Source organism: Danio rerio, chromosome 1 (genome assembly GCF_052040795.2).
Source record: "Danio rerio strain M-AB ecotype USA chromosome 1, GRCz13ab, whole genome shotgun sequence".
Lineage (NCBI taxonomy): Eukaryota > Metazoa > Chordata > Actinopteri > Cypriniformes > Danionidae > Danio > Danio rerio.
In genome coordinates this window covers 23280795-23298844 of record NC_141021.1, presented here as the reverse complement: position 1 = coordinate 23298844, position 18050 = coordinate 23280795, and the positions used below count along the sequence as shown (strand labels likewise).

Genomic DNA, 18050 nt, shown 5'->3' with positions numbered 1-18050 from the left:
TGCATGTGTGCATAACAGAGAGAAATGTAAATAAGTATAAATGAAGGCTGTGTGTGAATTGTGTGTGCGCGCACACAACAGTAGTCACCATGCACAAGTTAAAGCAAAAGTCAAATATAACTATTAGCCGGCAACAATATTTTCCACCAATCAGCTTACTTACGATTACAATCACTCTCAATGGTTGGTGATTGTTTTTACGCTGAGTGAGCAGCGAACAATAAATCATGACATAGTGGCCTGTCTAAATAATATTTGTATTTTCAAAAAGGCAAAGAAGCAGTAAAACATATTTTCATAAAACCACAAGTCCAGCCTGATATCATGAGGAAACGTAAGTATTTTACGTTTTGTCGTTTAGTGGCTAATTCGTACGAATTAGTATACGAGTTCAGTCGTACAAAAATGTACGATTTTAAAAAGGATGCGTAGCACCCTCCCCTAACCCCATCCATCATTGGGTAATGAGCAAAAAAATTGTATGAATTAAATCGTACGGATTCATCCGAATTAGCCACTAAATCATAAAGTTATGAATTACCGTGAGATTGCGTTGGTAAATCTGATAATGAACCTGATCAAAAGAGATCTCAGGAAGATGGAACTATGCCCCTGGATCAGGATAGTGGGAGACAGAGCCAAAGCAATCTCAAGTCAGCCAGAAAACTTGACAGAAGAGGTAACTGTGTGCTCTTTTTGAAGATTAGATCGAGTGAGTCATTTAATTATTTTTTTCACTTAAAAATTGAACTGATTGTCAGTGGTGTTAGTAAACTGAATAGGGATGTTTCGTAGGATTTAAGTTTGTAGCTACACGTTTGTTTTCATTCATGACTGATCCATAACGTTATTCATTCATTCATTCATCCATTAATTTTCTTTTCGACTTAGTTCCTTTTTTAAATCCGGGGTTGCCACATTGGAATGAACCGCCAACTTATCCAGCACGCTTTTATGTGGCAGATGCCCTTCCAGCCGCAAACCATCTCTGAGAAACATCCACACACACTCATTTACACTCATACACTACAGACAATTTTAGCTTACCCAATTTACCTGTACCGCATGTCTTTGGACTGTGGGGGAAATTGGAGCACCTGGAGGAAACCCACGCGAACAGAGGGAGAAAATGCAATCTCCACACAGAAATGCCAACTGACCCAGCTGAGGCTCGAATCAGCGACCTTCTTGCTGTGAGGTGACAGCACTGCGCCACTGCGTCACCCCATAATGTTATTAGGCAAAAAAATAATTGAAGATCGTTTAGAACTGTTATCCTCTTTTTTTTCGCTATCACCGTTAAATGATGTTGTGTACTGGAAAAACTGAAATTGTGTGGTGGTTCCTGTTTTTTTGTTTCCGAAAATTATTTATTTACAAAAGAAGTAATGGGGAAGACCATATAAGTGATTTTTACTTTATAAAATCCATTACACCTATGGAAAGTCCCTGTAAACCAGCAATACATACGTGTGTGTGCTACTCACAAGTTTATATCTCTGTACAGGTACGGCACTGATGTCAATAGGAGCTCTTTTCACCACATCAATGAACTTCACCTCAGGGAGCCCCACCGCACACATGACATGGACCCATCTACAGCATAATTCATGATTGATCCAGTTAAACATTCAACAACATATTTGCTTATGTTCAGTGTAGATATTCAAGAACATATGTAAAAAATCTGCCATTTTCTGCATTGTTTTTTATACAGTTGAAGTCAGAATTATTAACGCCCCTGTTTATTTTTTTCCCCAATTTCTGTTTAATGGAGGGACGATTGTTGAAGCACATTTCTAAGCATAATAGTTTTAAAAACATATTTCTAATAACTGATTTATTTTATCTTTGCCATGATGACAGGAAAATAATATTTTACCTGATATTTTTCAAGACACTTCTATAAAGCTTAAACTGACATTTAAAGGCTTAAACAAGTTAATAGGGTGAACTAGGCAGGTTAGAGTATTTAGGTATTCTAAGTTAGTTAGTATTAAGTTATTCTAAAACGATGGTTTGTTCTGTAGACTATCGAAAAAAAATTAGCTTAAAGGGGCTAATAATTTTGTCCCAAATATAGTTTTAAAAAAATTCAAAACTGCTTTTATTCTTGCCACAATAAAACAAATAAGACTTTTTCAAGAAGAAAAAAATATTATCAGACATACTGTGAAAATTTCCTTGCTCTGTCAAACATCATTTGGGAAATATTTAAAAAAAGAAAAAAAAATCAAAAGGGGGCTAATAATTCTGACGTCAACTGTTAATTAGAATTAGTCAGGAACTTGTGGGTAAAAAAGCAACCAAAATAACCAAAAATGGCAAGCAAATAAAGGATAAACTAATTTTCAGAATCATTTAGGACAAAAATTGACATAATTGTAAAATTTATGAAAATCTTCAATACACAGTGATCTATTATGTTATATGAACAGATTATTGTTATTGATTAGAGTTATTATCAAGATTCTGATAATTGAAGTTTTAAGTAATGTAAATTAGGGACATTACCTGTCATCTGAGGTTCTTTTTAATGCACCTCCCCTCAGGTTGCACAAACAACATCCCTGGTATAAAACAGAAACAGACATAAACACACACACACACAAGCACAAAGTAAACCAGTGAACAGTAATCATCCTCTTCAAACAACAAGTAACAAGGTTCCCGCTTTTAGCCAATTGTCAAATTGCTTGACTTTTCCATGACTCTTACTAATTGACTAAAAAATATTTCCAGGATCTATTCAGCACATTTTGCAACAGGGAAGTACAGTAAGCTCTTTTCTGTGATTAAGTTGCCTATGGTTAAAAGATTAGGAGTGGTAAACACCAGTAAATGGTCAAACTATTTTCTCTACAAATCAGTGTGTATATGAGAATATATTGAAATTAAAATAATATAATAAGAAAAGACCAGTTCGTAGGTCATCAGGTTTCAGTGGCTGCACTCATTTTCATTTGGAAAATAAAGTCAATGATGATAAGAAAAAACAGGCAGCTATTGTGTTGAGCACTCAATGGACAAAAAAGCCACAGACGGTATTTTAACAGGTACAGCTTGGTTACTGCATCTAATTGCAAGTATTTGCAGGTTGAAAAGTAAGAATAATGACATAATGGCAAAGAAAAATAGCCTAACCAAAACTACTAGACAACACATGTGAAACAACGTAATAGAAAACACAGTATGGTTCCACTTAAAACGACAAACAAGAATTCCTGCTTTTTCATTACTTAGGGGGAGGAAAATCCTGACTTCAATGTCTGAAATAGACCTTTTATAAGTTAAATGAATTTTTTGAGTCTTGTAAAGTATGGTTTTACCCATACATAAAATTGGTTCTTTGATTTTAAGCCTTGTGTATTGTTCCAATTGACTACTCTTTCATTATGTTGGTGGCTGTTTTTGCCCCATTGACCTTCATTATAATGATATTTTTTAATTGTAAAGCCATGACAGCATATTCTCATGCCTTTTTGGTTGTTCTTGGTTTTCCCTGTTGGGAAGAGGTAAAATGTATATTTATTTACTGTTTAATAGGACAAAAACAGCCACCAGCATAACAGAAGGGTAGTCAATTTGCCCACAGTGTATTGTTAATTTTTTCATACTCAAAATATGTGTCAAAATAAGATTTGTCACCAAAAATCATTCCATTAGCTGAAACAGAGAGAAAGTTAGGGCCAAAACAAATACTCAAAAACAACCCAGAGTGGATGAAAACATCTTCAACAGCACACAAGGCTTAACCGTGTAAGTATGAACACACAATTTTGGGCAACTATTGCTTCCATTACCCAGGGAGCAATCAAGAGCTAGATGCCTTGGCAGGGGCACCTCAGTTGGGTATCAAAGATGGAGAGAGTTCGATTTATTCACTCCACCCATTTTCAATTCCTTCCGGGAACGGGATTTAACCTGCAACCTTTCGATTACAAGTCCAACACTCTAACCATTAGGCCACATCTTGTCCATAACAGATAATCATAGACTATGGGCCAATTCCAAATGGCACCCTAAACTTGGCAGTCACTTTTTCCAAAAGATCCAAAGGTTGCCGGTTCGAGTCCCATCAGGGATTGTTGGAGTGGAGAGTGAATAAATATACACCTCAATACCACATCTGAGGTGATTCCCTTGAGCAAGGCACCGAACCTCCAATAGCTCCCCAGGTGTGTGTTCACATGTGTAAATCGCTTTGGATAAAAGCATCTGCTAAATGCATAAATGTAAATGAGGCTCCAGTCCTTCTGAAAGCTAAATAGAAGAATAGGACATGGTATTGTGGACTTAATGGACACATGTGCCATTTGGGATTGGATCAATAGAAAGCGAATGAATGATTACTTACAGCTGCCAGATCTTCACTCACACACCGGTCACAAGTCCACACTGGGCCAACATCCTGAGCAGAAACACCATAGCAACCTGTAGACCAATCCAACTGTTACGTACTCAACTCTGCCAAGCAATTTTTGATAATGAATATTTCAGTTTATGTAAATATAATATGATGAATCAAATGTATCAAAGTATCACATCATTGAAAATAAGTAAATGTTTTTAAAAATGTAAATAAACATTTGCAGTACGTGAAATAAATGTTACAGTATATAAACATACAGTATGTGATATAATTTTTTTTATTTTTTTTATTATTTAAGACTTGCATGTTTTTTAAATCAGTAAGATTTAGTGTTTGTTCAGGAATTAATACAATAGAACTTGTTAACTAACAGCTTGTAAGTTATCTATTGGCTATTTATACGGCACAGTTATAAATAATTAACAAACTATTAACTTTTATTTAACAAGTCATTTGTAACTCATTAACTAAAAGTTTATAAATGATCTATTAACTAGTTATAACGGATAGTTATTCTAAAGTGTTACCCAATAATTTAGCAAAAGTGAATTAAAGTTGGAATCAAAATAAAGACTAAGGTATAATAAAATAGAAAACAGTTTATGTTGTATTAATATTCAGCACTAGAGTTTTACTGTCTTAGCCCTCTTGTAAAGGGCGCTCCTTGCAAAGAAATCATCTTATTTTTTTTTAGAAATGAATACTATAATACAGCAATAAATTAATCAACAAATAAAGTGTGCTGTTTTTATTTTAGTTTTCTAATGTTAAAGAACCCTAAAAATATGTCTTTTCATTACAAAATTATTAAGTAGCACAAGTAATTTAAGCATGAAAAAAAATAGATAAATAAATAAATATATATATATATATATATATATATATATATATATATAAACAGCTATTTTAAATTGTATTGATATTTAGTAGTACAGTTTACTGTTACTTTGCTCAGTGTTTTTTTTTTTTTTGCCAAAAATCAAAATCTCAATTAATTGTACATTTTAACTCATTAACGATTAGCGATTTTAAATTTTTTTTTGCCCTCATCGTTCACTGACAAGTTTTATATGCCGTCTAAAGGCATCTCTGGCGCAGCTTCCAATTATTGTTGATGTAGTTCAAAGTAAAGCTCAAGAATGAGTCCATCATCCTACTTGACCAGAGATCCAATGTGGCTGCAGAAGTAGAATTCAGCCACAGTCTTAATCAGAGTTTGGTCATGTGACACGTAGGGAAAGTAATTAAAAAAATTGTACTGAGCCAGTTGGCATTTCTGTGTGGAGTTTGCATGTTCTCCCTCGTGTTCGTGTGAGCCGGCTCCGATTTCCTCCACAATATATGTCACAGGTGTCAAACTCAGTTCCAAAAGGGCCGGAGCTCTGCACAGTTTAGTTCCAACCCTAATTAAACACACCTGATCAAACTAATTGAGTCCTTCAGGCTTGTTTGAAACCTACAGGTAAGTGTGTTGGAGCAGGGTTGGAACTAAACTGTGCAGGGCTTCGGCCCTCCAGGAATTGAGTTTGACACCCCTGATTTATGTGGTACAGGTGAATTAAATAAATTAAATTTGCCGTAGTGTATGTGTGTGAATGAGTGTATATGGATGTTTCCCAGTACTGGGTTGCAGCTGGAAGGGCATGCGCTGTGTAAAACATATGCTGGATAAGTTGGCGGTTAATTCCGCTTTGGTGACCCCTGATGAGTAAAGCCGAAGGAAAATTAATGAATAAATTAACAAATTAATTGATTTACTGTAATTTATGAGCAAATAAATGCAATTTTTTGCTCATAAAAATTTTTTATGATAGCATGATTAAATATTTAAAGGTATTTTGTGAAAGTATTTATGTGTTAAATGTGTTGAGTAATCTCAGTGACATACTGGCATGAACTTGAACACAGCAGCTGCTGCAGACCACAAGAGGGCTGGATCCATCTTCCTCCAGTAGTGTGTTCAACGGGCATGGACCCTCCTGGTACGCAAAGCAGATTTCAGGGATCAGAGGTCGTGATCTTGAGCCTGCGTCCAGGGAACATGACCCCATTGACACCTCAGGCCTTCTCTCCTCCAAGTTCTCAGGCTGTGAGAGAAACATATGAAAGACTTATAATATAGAAGAGCACATATGTAAAATCAGTTAACCTAGTGTCTGACTAAACAAGGTACCTGATGGTATGGCATGAAAAGTGTGCAGACAGCACAGTGTGGAGCATTTTTTGCAGCGGTCATGTTGTATTCTTGTTCATACTGAAAATGGGCTTTTCTGTGTTGCCAGAGATGCACTAATGGTTTTGCCCATTCCTCAGTTTCTGGCTCATCTTCTTCACTCGCACACTCCTCTATAACCTCTATAACCACACACACACACACACACACACACACAAATAAATATTTACTCTTTGGCTGTCAATGTAACATTTTAAAGGGAAAGTTCACACAAAAAAAAAAACAAAAAAAATCTGTCATCATTTACTCATTTTTCATTTGTTCTGATCCTCTTTGTGCTTGTTTCTTCTGATGAAGCGATTGACTTTCATAGTACTTTTTGTTCATAGGAAAGTCAATGGCTGTTTTTTTATGTTTTTTTATGAGGGGATGCAGACCTGGTGCAGTGCAATCTGAGCTGCATCCAATGCTTTTTAATGCGCTCACCTAACCCCACTTCTAACATGACCTATGTCACTAGCTCCATTGAGTACATCGTATGTGACATTGCATCACTGAGATATGCAGTTTCAGCTTGCATCATCAAGGCTGCATCCAGATACTGTTGCTTTTTTTCAACATTCTTCACTATGTATGGTTTATGTTCAACAGAAGAAAGAGATTCATTGAGGGTGAGCAAATGATCTGTACATTTTTACTATCCCTTCAAGTAATAATTATATATATATATTTTTTTTACTTGTCAGCTTTCTAAATCTGTAATTGTGCATGTTGAACCATTATAAAACAATAGCAAAAGACCATCAAAATCCATCAGTCTGAATGTGCACATAATTATTATTCAAAGGCTTTGTTTACGTCAAAAGAAAAATTCAGTCATCATTTACTCATTGACATATTCCAATCTCATGAGTTTATAAAATTGAGATCATTAGTCAATCCTGAAAGATTTCTGCTCCTACATTGAAACTCTACTTATATGTAAAAAAAGATTAATAATAATAATTATAATAATATATATGACTCTATATATGTAAATGTTTATATGAATCAAACAGAATATTATGAATTATTCAGGTATTCTCATGACACAATTGCTTGGTTAGACAGAGATCTAAATTTGAGAAATTTATAAATTAGAATTTTAGTCACACATAAACATTCATCAGCAAACAATGTTAAAAAACAATAAGATTGATCATACGAAAGTATGATCAAAATAAGTACATGTGCAAGAACCAGAAATTATTTCAGAACACTTCAGATGTCTTTCAATTCATGTATATAAATTTTATGATCACTTAATTTGAAAGAATAAGAGTTTTCTTTTAAGAGACTTTAAAAAGAAGTTACAAAAATCCCTCAGATTTCATTAAATAATATATTTGCATTCCAAAAGCCAACACATTTTTTTAAAGGTAAGCAATGAGAAGAGTAAATGGTGACAGAAGGTTTATTTTGATTTTTTAAATATACCACAGACAAAAATTATTAGTGTAATTTCGTTCCGTGACATCATTTGTTAAAGATGACATTGAAACATATTGAGGACACAGTTGCAATGGCACATACTATTTTAAAAAGCACATTGATAAAACCAACTGTGGAGTTTCATTCAATTCCTATCCTTAACTGCAGGTGTTTTCATGCTCATAATACAATGAAACATCCACCATCATCGCTGGCAGCCTGCTGTTTGACAGCACTGGGCACTGCTCTCGCTGTGGGTTTTCTGAGGGGGTGACGCCAACTCTTGGCAGTCTTCTTAACCGTTTGCATATGATACTGTCAGAGCAAACAAAAAAAAAACAAAAAAAGTGAGAAAAACAGCACACTTTCCAAAAATGTTTCATTCTGTTCCTATACTTTTATTATGAGCGTATATAAATTATGTGTACATTTATTAAAACTTTGGCACCGTTTGTTCACAAGGCATGAAGGAGTGATCAGAATTGAAGTAAAAAAAAATAGTTATGTTTATAGAAAAATTTTTCTCAAAAACGATTCACAACAGAGGCAAGTTAGTATACATTACCCTTCAAAAGTGATGTTGGCAAGAGTTTAATAGTTTTAATAATTACTTTAATTCAGCTGATGCATCCAATTGATTTAAAGTCAAACACAAACAAATGTCACATACAAATAAAATGTCAAATTAAACAAATGCTGTTTTTTTTTTAATTCTATTTAACAAAAATAAATAAATAAATAATAATAAAATCCCAAAACAATATTTAGCAAATAAGCATTCTAAAATCATTCATGTTCATGAGTAATGACTGCTGGAAAAAAAAAAAAACAGCTTTGTCGTCATAACAATAAATTGTATTTAAAAATATATAAAACACAAGTACATATACAGCTAAATTTACAGTTTAATAGTAGAATACAATTAATAAAAATATTCCTAACCCCACATTTTTGTAAGTTGTAGAATATGTCCAAACTTGTCCACTCTTATTTAATTTGTACTACTACTATTAATGATAATAATATATAATATATAAAAATAAACTCATGTCTTTAAGCCCAAAGTAAGACCAATCAAAACATATCTAGTTTTTAAAATACAAGTAAAAAGTTTGACCAGCAAAACTGTGGACAGGTTCATCCACATCCAAACAAAAAGCAAAAACAAAGCAAAAGGTCTGGTCCCACTTTATATTAGAAGTCCTTAAGTGTGGTATTCAGAGTCAACAGTGCAGTTACAGATGTATTTACAGAGCTTTATCTTCATATCTGTACATGTAGTTACACAATTAGTGCATTGTATCAAACAATGTAAAGTTAATGATACAGTGGGCAACTTTTAAAACAATGTTGCTTGGCAATTTTCCCCCTTGAGAATGGACAACAAGATCCTCCAATCAAAATACAAGCAGCCTATCCACAATGAACAACTTCCCAGCAAACAATTTTGTGTTTGATAGCTATCTCATAGACATCTAAACGTAGACAGCTTGGCAAAACAAGGCTAAACTTGGGCTGTCAGTGAAAATCTAATAGACATCTAAGAATAGCCCAAAACTAGACTAGTCGTCAAATAAACAGAAACGAATGACTACACATATAAAGTCCGTCTAATCTGTCTAGTTTTGGGCTATTCTTAGATGTCTATTAGATTTTCACTGAAAGCCCAAGTTTAGCCTTGTTTTGCAAAGCTGTCTACGTTTAGATGTCTATTAGACATCTATTAGACATATTTTAAAAACAAATAATGCTTGCTGGGTTGCAGCTGTCAAAAAGTTACCTGTAAGTTGTCATGTGTCAACACAAAACAGGATTTTTATGTTATTTAATGCTTACAATGCCAAAAGCGACCAATTTGAAGTTGCAGTAAGCAATTTAGGATCCACTTGTGTAGGTCTAATGCTTCGGTGTGTTTGTTCTCTGCCTCCTTGTCATGCATTCATTATATTAGCTTTATTAATAAGCAGGGGTGGTGGTGGTGGTTCGAATGGAAGGTATTGAAGAAATGTCCGTTGCGTTAAATAGTTGCCCTGTGTCTCACCTGGTTGCCCGTTGAGGTCAACATTGCCAGGAGTTGCCGAGCAACATTGCTTTAAAAGTTTCTCCGTGTATCATCACCTTAAAATTTAGTACAAGACACTTAATATAAAGTGGGTGCCAGTGTCTTGTCATAACGCTGGGCAGAACAGACGCCAAGAACAATACAGAACACAGAATGCATTGATTGTCACAGTGTATCACCAGAACTCACTGTACAGACTTCCCCTGGTTCCAGACCCGTTTCCACATACTCTGGATCACTCATGGGGTTCTCCTCACTGGATTCACTGCTGCTGTCAGCACCCTTATCTCCTGATTCGCACGAATCGGAGTCGCTCACAGACCCATCGTGTTCTGATTTCACACTTCTGTAATACTCCTGAATTTTAAACTCTCTTTCCTGAGGTTCCTGAGAGCCCGCCTGCTCATTCAGCTCGCACGCTTCAGCCGGTTCCACCTCCTCGTTCTCCTGCTTAAGATCTAAGGGTGCGTTTTCAGACACTTCTGTATCAGAACACTGCATGGGAATGGGCTCCAGGTTGGTCCAGGTCTGGGTGTGAGGTGAAGAGTTTGGAGAATCTGAGAACTTTTCTTGTTGGCACCCTGACTCTGACCACATGGTGTACGGTAATGAATCATGGGCATAGTCTGCGGTAAGACCTACTACCAACTCGGGCTGCAAACTCTCGATGAGCACCGCAGGGTTATCGGAGCTGAGGTTTTTCCAAATTGTGAAGGGTTTGGATTCTGCAAAGTTGCTCTGGGAGGACGTGAGAGAGCTGGACTGCTCTTCGATACGTTGAGAAGTTTCTTTGCCCACTCCTTCAACCATTTTAGAGTCTATAAAATCCATGTGTGTTGTTGCAGAACTTTGCAAAATACTGCGAGTAGGGGTTGTACAGTTCGAAATGGATTCATGTTGAGTGTTCTGGTCTGTTGATGTGCATTTGTGTATATTTCCTTCTTGTTTGGACTCCTCTGGCGTCCCCCATTGTGGAGCAAAGGAAGCAGATGTTGGTTTTGCTTTGAAGCTGTCTGAGATTGACTTATGTGATTGGCTCACACCTTCTTTTGGTAAAATAAAGGGCCAATCCGGACAAGCTCTTTCAGAACAACCTCTCACTTCATCTGTTATAACAGGAGGTGAGTGTGATTTTTCCAAATGGAGGATGGGTGCACTGTTGTAAGGTTGATGATTTGCGGAGTCCGGTCGGATAGCGAGAGTCAGCGAGGGCATTTCAGGTGCGAGACACTGAGGATTGACTCTCTCTTCAATGAGCTCGGGCATTAGAAGAGGCATTTCACAAAATGGCGTAGTTTGGATTTCAGAGTTTGTTCTATTCATGGAAGGTTCTGAACCCTGAAGAGCAGGGTCTAGACTGATTGAGCTTTGCTCCTTGTAAAGTGCTGACGTGCCGCAATCGATGCTGTCCTCGGTCAAGGTATCAATGACTGTCTCTTCCGTTTCAATTTTAGCTTGTTGGGAATCACTTTCCGAAAATAAAACTGTAGCACCAGTGGAGTGGAGTGTAAGTGAATGGGTCACAGGAATAGAAGGTGCAATGGTTTCTAAGACAGATTCACAGTTTAATGTTTGATTAGGATTCTTAGCAGTTCTTTCTGAGCCTAAAGTCACGTCCACAATGATGTCACTCTCTGAGGTTGATTCAGGCTCAGACTGGGCGGTGGAGTTTGTGTTTTTGGATACTTGTCCTTCATCCAATATTAAAGACGTCTGGGAGCTTGTGTGGCCCACATCAGGGTCATTTTGGCTGGATGTGGTGGTGAGAGTAGGGGTCAAGAGTCGCTCAGGGGAAGCTTCTTTGACTTGTCTTGTAGATTGGGCCAGCAAGTCGCTCTCCACTCTTGTTACTTTAACAACACACATTTGTCGACCAGCAAGCCCTAAAACAGATAAAAGATGTGTCAGGAAACAATAAAAAAGGTCTTCTGAGATAAAGCAGATGTCAAACACTGTTCTTAAAGTCTGTGTGAAATGAAAACTTGAAATGTTTATATTGCACATTGCTATTCTTTAGGTGAACAATGAATCTGTGCAAGTTAATTCACTGAAAAGAAAAAAGTTTGTTTTGATAATCTTCAATCAAAGTATGACCATTTGCTTCTGCATTTGCAGTGGCGGTCCCTCTCTGTTGACGTTCTGGAGTAAAAATACAATCACCAACTCAGCATTTATTAAATTTATCCTGTAATTGGGTAACCCAGAAATTTAGTAAAAATAAAACTGTAATATTCTGAAAAATTATTGTAATCTAAAGTTGTTTTTATTCCAACTTCTTTCCTTTTCATGGTAGCTACATTTGCATTAACCATAAAACATTCTAATCCATCAATTTCAATTAAATATTTTCTATCATTAATAATATTAATAATAAATTATTTGAAAAAAAATGGATCTTTTATAACATTATAGACCATTTCAATGTGATCATGCCATTGGCCCATGAACATTTCCTGGTTGTTATCAAACTATTTCATTACTGTAACAAGAGACAACTGAATGTGAATTTAATGATAAAACAGCTTTCATAACATTATTTATCAATATGTGGCTCTTTTTGGATTCTCGGAAGCTATAGAAATTAAAAATGTAAAACAGGAAATACTTTGGGACCATTGTTTTCTTTACATGCTTAAAAATGGTCTATACATCTTTAGTGTTACATCTGACCTGAAAGTTTGAAGTTAAGTCTCTTTTACATCACACATTAAAAATGAAATAAGTTTAACCACAACATCCCTAAGTACCAAAAACATAAAGGAACATTCTTGCCCTGTATCTGAAAATGTGAGGTCATTAAGACTTTCTGGCAAAATAAATGGCCTTAATTTGCTCAATTATTACAGAATGAATTAATGAAAATTGGCTTTGCTTTTATTTCCTGTAATTATTACCAGGTTGTCAAACTAAAATGACTGACATATGTCTTTTTACTGCAAGGCTTTTGATCACATTCTATTGGAAGAATATCAAAAGCCCATCCAATGAAAAATTTAGCACATGAAAGTATACTGGAAAGTATATCCTATGGTCTAAAGAGCAAATTAAAGGACAATAAAGTTTGGAATCTGTTTTTACAGTTTCTGGAAACTAACCAAATATTGACACAAGGGGGTGCAAATAAATTTTTTAAATGTATAATTTCCTTTCCTTTTTACAACAAAAAAAATTGTTTTAAAAAAGAAATGGCATCTGTGTCTGAATGTTAGTGTTCAAACAAATGAGACTATATTTCATAATGAATGCTGCAGAAAATTAAAGTGCAAACTTATTTCGAAATAGGAGAAACAAATGCAAACATCTAAACAGTGTGCTTAATACATGTCAATCTAATCAAAATAATAATATACTAGCCTTTTAATTCACTTGAGTACTGTGATTCTTTCTGGTGTTTCACTGGGTCTTCCTCTTCCTCTTCCTTGTTTTTAGCAGTTAAGGCTGCTGATCTACTCCTTCGACCGCTTCCCTTTACCGGTGCAGAGTCCACCGTCTTCAGTCGTTTGGAGCATGAACGAGGCGCATGGAGACTGATTTAAAAAAAATTCAATTCAGTTTGTTAATAAACATGGTTTTGTGTCAAAATCATCTGCAGTGATTGGCTTCTGAATGAAAGATTTTTTAAATATTTGTGAAAGATATGATCAAAGAGAATCAATTACAACAAATGGTTTCATTTGATATGATTGAAAAATCAGGGTCAATACACTAAATAATCATTTTTTTGAATGTAAAACATTTTGTGCTTTTTCCCTTTTATTTTCTACTACATCTTACATCAAATTTAGAGTTTTTTTTAATGGGCTTTATAAATAAATTGTTTATATATCAATATAAATTACATCTGAAATCATTAACAATTTTCTTTCAACAATTAAACCAATGATGTTTACACAGTTTGAGCTTCAATCGCTTTTGTACTCTTGCACATCAAGCAGGTATGGTTGAGTGTTCATATATGCGCGCTGATCAATATTTATATGTGAAGAAAAGGGTATCCATGTTGTCTCTTCAGAAAACTAGTATTAAACTGCTAATTTTTCTTTTATTAAAGAGACAGAAACATCAAATATTCAATTCAATTCAAGCTCATTTTGTATTGTATAGCGCTCTCCATAATAATGTTTGTCTTAAAGTAGCTTTACAAAAGGTGCACATTGGACAATTAAAATAAAAAAGGCAAGTTATTACTTCTCATAACCCTTTAGTTGCTATTTACTTTAATTAACTAGTAACTTATAGCTTTTAACAGTTATTATATATTTGCAAGTTATTATATAGGCAAAGTTAACCTGCAGCTATATAGTATATCTTTATGTGTTTTCCTATAACAGAATTTACATTTTTGGGTCAGCTCAACAATCCACCTTGATGATACCTGGTGGAGGGTGTTTTCCTTCGCCGTCTCTGAAGCCAGCTCTGCAGCTCTGGTGTAGTGCTTGGTGTAGGCAGAGTGTGATCCAGGGAGCATGAATCTTTGCCTTGCGTCCACAACTCGTATCGATCCGGCTGAAATCGTCTAACAAATGGATCCATGGAGATCTTCACCATATCCTTACTGCATGTACACTGCAAGGGGACAGATGTCACACAAAAAGCCAAATGTTCACTAGCTGTAAGATAACATGAAGATGTCAGAGGCCCTGTCTATGACTTGTTTATTCTATTACAAGTGGGCAATGCTAAATACAGATGTAAATAGAAGCTTGAAAATATTGAACTCATCCACTTTAAACCACTTCCAGAAACTCAATCATATTGGTTTTGTAGTGCAAAGATTCATTTGATTGAATGCAATAAAACAGCCACAAAAGACTGCCTTCTCTCTGCCTATTGACCAGGCACTTTAAAGTGTAGGATCTATGAATCCTTTTCAAAAGAAGATATATTTTCTTTAAAAAATCTAGATTCAAAAGAATTATGTACATTTAGAAAGCTATTCTTTGTATTATATCATTTTGCATCAAATTACAAATAAAACTAATTAGTTCCTAAAACAGCAGATATAAGTGGGACAGTAAATTTGAAGTTCTCTCTTCTGGCTGCCGTTATCATGTCTTACACTTTTATTTCCTTTTTTTAAAGTTGTGAAAACAGTATTTTTGAGTAATTTGGTTTATTTAATTATATGATCAAATGGCAATACAAACATGTATTTGTGGTACTCTCCCATTCACTGCTCTCTAAGTTTACCCAAATAAGACAACTTCTACAGCTGAGCAATCTGGAAATCTGAAAAGGGTCTATATGCTCACATTTAAGTTTTGTTGGCAAATAAAACGGTACTAGCAGAGAAAATCATGCTTTTTACGATTAGCATAGCCTCCTGCATAACTTTTAGAGCTAAAACATTTCCCATCATCTAATTTCAACCATATGCAAATTATTATGATATGTAAATTATTTCACAATTAAAAATCAATCAATCAATCAATATCTAAACAGCCACATACAGTACATACATCTTCCACTCAAAGAAATCAGGGAAGTGTCAAAATGAAGACTAAAGGAAAGAAAGAGAGAGAGATGTAAATGTGAATACAGAGAAATTTGTCGCCCTTGTGAATGTGCTTCTATGAGTTGTGGGATATCATTTCTGTCATTTTCGAAACGCATCACTATTCTCTTTTGAATTGATTCGGATTTTAGTGTTTAGCAGCATGTGCCGCGCCAATGCCCAAGTGAACCGCGCTCAGGCCCACCTCCTCCAACCAGGCCAGGGCCGGCCAAGTGAATTGTGCTTGAGCCCGATTCAGCGCACTTACACTTCTCAAACAATCCGGGAAACGGGCCTGGGCACAGTACGGATGGCATAGTGTCAGTAGGCCCTAAGGGAGTGTGCTCAAAGTGATGACCTGGGGGATGGTGGACGATCATGAACTGAAGACCAGGGGTCATTTTTTATCCAAGAGAACAAAGGGTATGTGCTCTGCGCACGTTGAGTCCTACCTGTGCACGTGCCTGCATTCTACAGCCCATGAGGAAGAGCATTGGGCCATGGAAGTTGACTTTTTTAATGATTATTTTAGGTTGAATGGTATTCTTAAGAAGGGGCGCTTGTTTCTAAGGAATTGGATGCAATCAGAATACAGCTGTTCATACAGCACCATCTGCAGTTAAATACTAAGCTCTGAATCTATTCTTGTAAGAAATAGCGATGCATTTTCAAAATCTCACAATTGATTTCTCAAATGACTTTCCAGTGTCTAGATTTGTGATCCAAGTTACTAAAACACATCTAAATATCAGTTATAAATAGACCAGATGTTATATAGAGGACATTATGAAGTGCTTCTTAGTACCTGCGTAGCCAGTTTTCCATAATCTATCCACCGGATACTGGCGAAATTGGTGGATTCAGCACAGTTGAAGCCGTGGTTAAAGCCAGCGTGGTAACCATAAGGAAATGTGATCATAAACTCTCCCGCTTCCTGTGTTATCTGTAATTATATATCAGTTTATTGTCAATACACAGAAGGAAAAAAACTGAAACACTGCAACATCATTCTTCAAACTAAAATAGTTTGGAAAATTGATTCTAAAAAACTCGATTGCCTTATCAAATGGTATGCTGTATTTCTTGAGTACAGAGGGGGATATCAGTGTCATCTTGTGTCTCAGGAACGCCTCACAGCTTTTAAAGCTGTTTGGAAAGAAACCTAAGAACAAACACACATTCATCACAGCAAAGAAAATAATCATATGTACATTTAACTAGATGTTATAAACACAAGGTTGAGCAAAACGTTTTCCCCTGTTCCTCTAAAGCTTTTTACCTATAGCAAGCCGCTCAAGTCTCTTCCCATGTTCTGGAGGGATGGCATACCTGTAAATTGTTGTATGTATACATTCATTAAATAAAAAAATAAATAATTAAAACTACACGGATGCTCTCCGCCAAATCCAAATCTATGCATACTGAATAAACAGAAAACCACAGCAAACCCTACCAGGATTTGGGTTCGCCAAAGTGCAGGTAGTTAATGCTATAGAGGTCCATATCCTCTGTGTGCCAGGAAAAGCTGGTTTTCCACATCCCAAAGTAGAGATAGGGTGTGTTTACTCCCTGGATGGACACACCGCAGTCCTCCTCGATCACGTCCAAGACTGAATTCAAGTGCCCAATGTTCCACTCTTCAATGTCCTGAGATAAGAGAGATAAGAGAGGTAAGAGGCTCATCTCAACTATCATCAGTATCTAACACAAATAAAGGCCTGGGGCCTCATGTATCAACGCTGCGTACGCACAAAAACTTTGCGTACGCCAGGTTTCACGCTTATAATCGCTCATGTTTGGATTTACTAACAATGAACTGAACATGGGAATATGCGCAGCTCCACGACAGCTTCTTGGCTGGCGTACGCACATTTTTGTGCGTGTCTGTTTTATTTCCATTGGCGACTCCTAGAGGCAGTTGTGTAAATTCCTCTCTACAAAGTGTCTGAGCCTTGCAATGGCAGCTGAATGAGACAGGTTCATCTAGCAGGTATATAAGGTTTCCATACCATACAGTTGACCAGCTAAACATTAAAGCACAATTTGCAGCAGTCGCCTGTTTTCCCAATGTAATCTGAGCTATCTACTGCATGCACATTGCTATAAAGACACCATCTGAAGATGAATTTGCATGCGTGAATCAGAAACATTTCCATTCAATAAATGTGCAAATAAAATATGATGCACAAACTTATTAATGATTCCTACTTGTCTTTCTCGTGATAAATAGTTGGCAAAATCTGATATGTAGCGGGGAAAAAAGAAAGAGTTCATCTGACTCTGGATTCGAACCGAGTTCATGCTCGAACATGTCAAAACATGATGACATGCGTCTTACGAGCTGCGCCACAGAGACTTTTAAGGTTATTGCAACATTTTACACCTATAAACCACACTATTTATTTTTTAATTCACTCAGTGCGATGTTCAGACCCAACTGTGTTAACCACATCAGCTAAACTCTCCCACTCTATTTTTT

At 35.9% G+C, this 18050-nt stretch overlaps 1 protein-coding gene across 9 annotated transcripts in view; it reads right to left on the bottom strand.

The window, feature by feature from the left end:
• The window catches only part of kdm4c (lysine (K)-specific demethylase 4C), a 36180-nt gene that overhangs the window by 12831 nt on the left and 5299 nt on the right, over window positions 1-18050 (bottom strand). Inside the window, exons 5-17 of one of the 9 annotated variants that reach the window (XR_015475872.1) lie at window positions 17025-17218; window positions 16851-16900; window positions 16630-16733; window positions 16377-16514; window positions 14453-14643; window positions 13432-13604; window positions 10267-11960; window positions 8179-8330; window positions 6546-6727; window positions 6261-6459; window positions 4358-4434; window positions 2515-2570; window positions 1488-1596 (exon numbers count right to left, since the gene is read on the bottom strand). Coding sequence is in view for 2 of the 9 variants with exons in the window: in NM_001083851.2 (NP_001077320.2) it covers window positions 1488-1596; window positions 2515-2570; window positions 4358-4434; window positions 6261-6459; window positions 6546-6727; window positions 8219-8330; window positions 10267-11960; window positions 13432-13604; window positions 14453-14643; window positions 16377-16514; window positions 16630-16733; window positions 16851-16900; window positions 17025-17218 (3279 nt within the window). In the remaining 7 variants the exon portion in view is untranslated. 9 annotated transcript variants of the gene reach the window in all.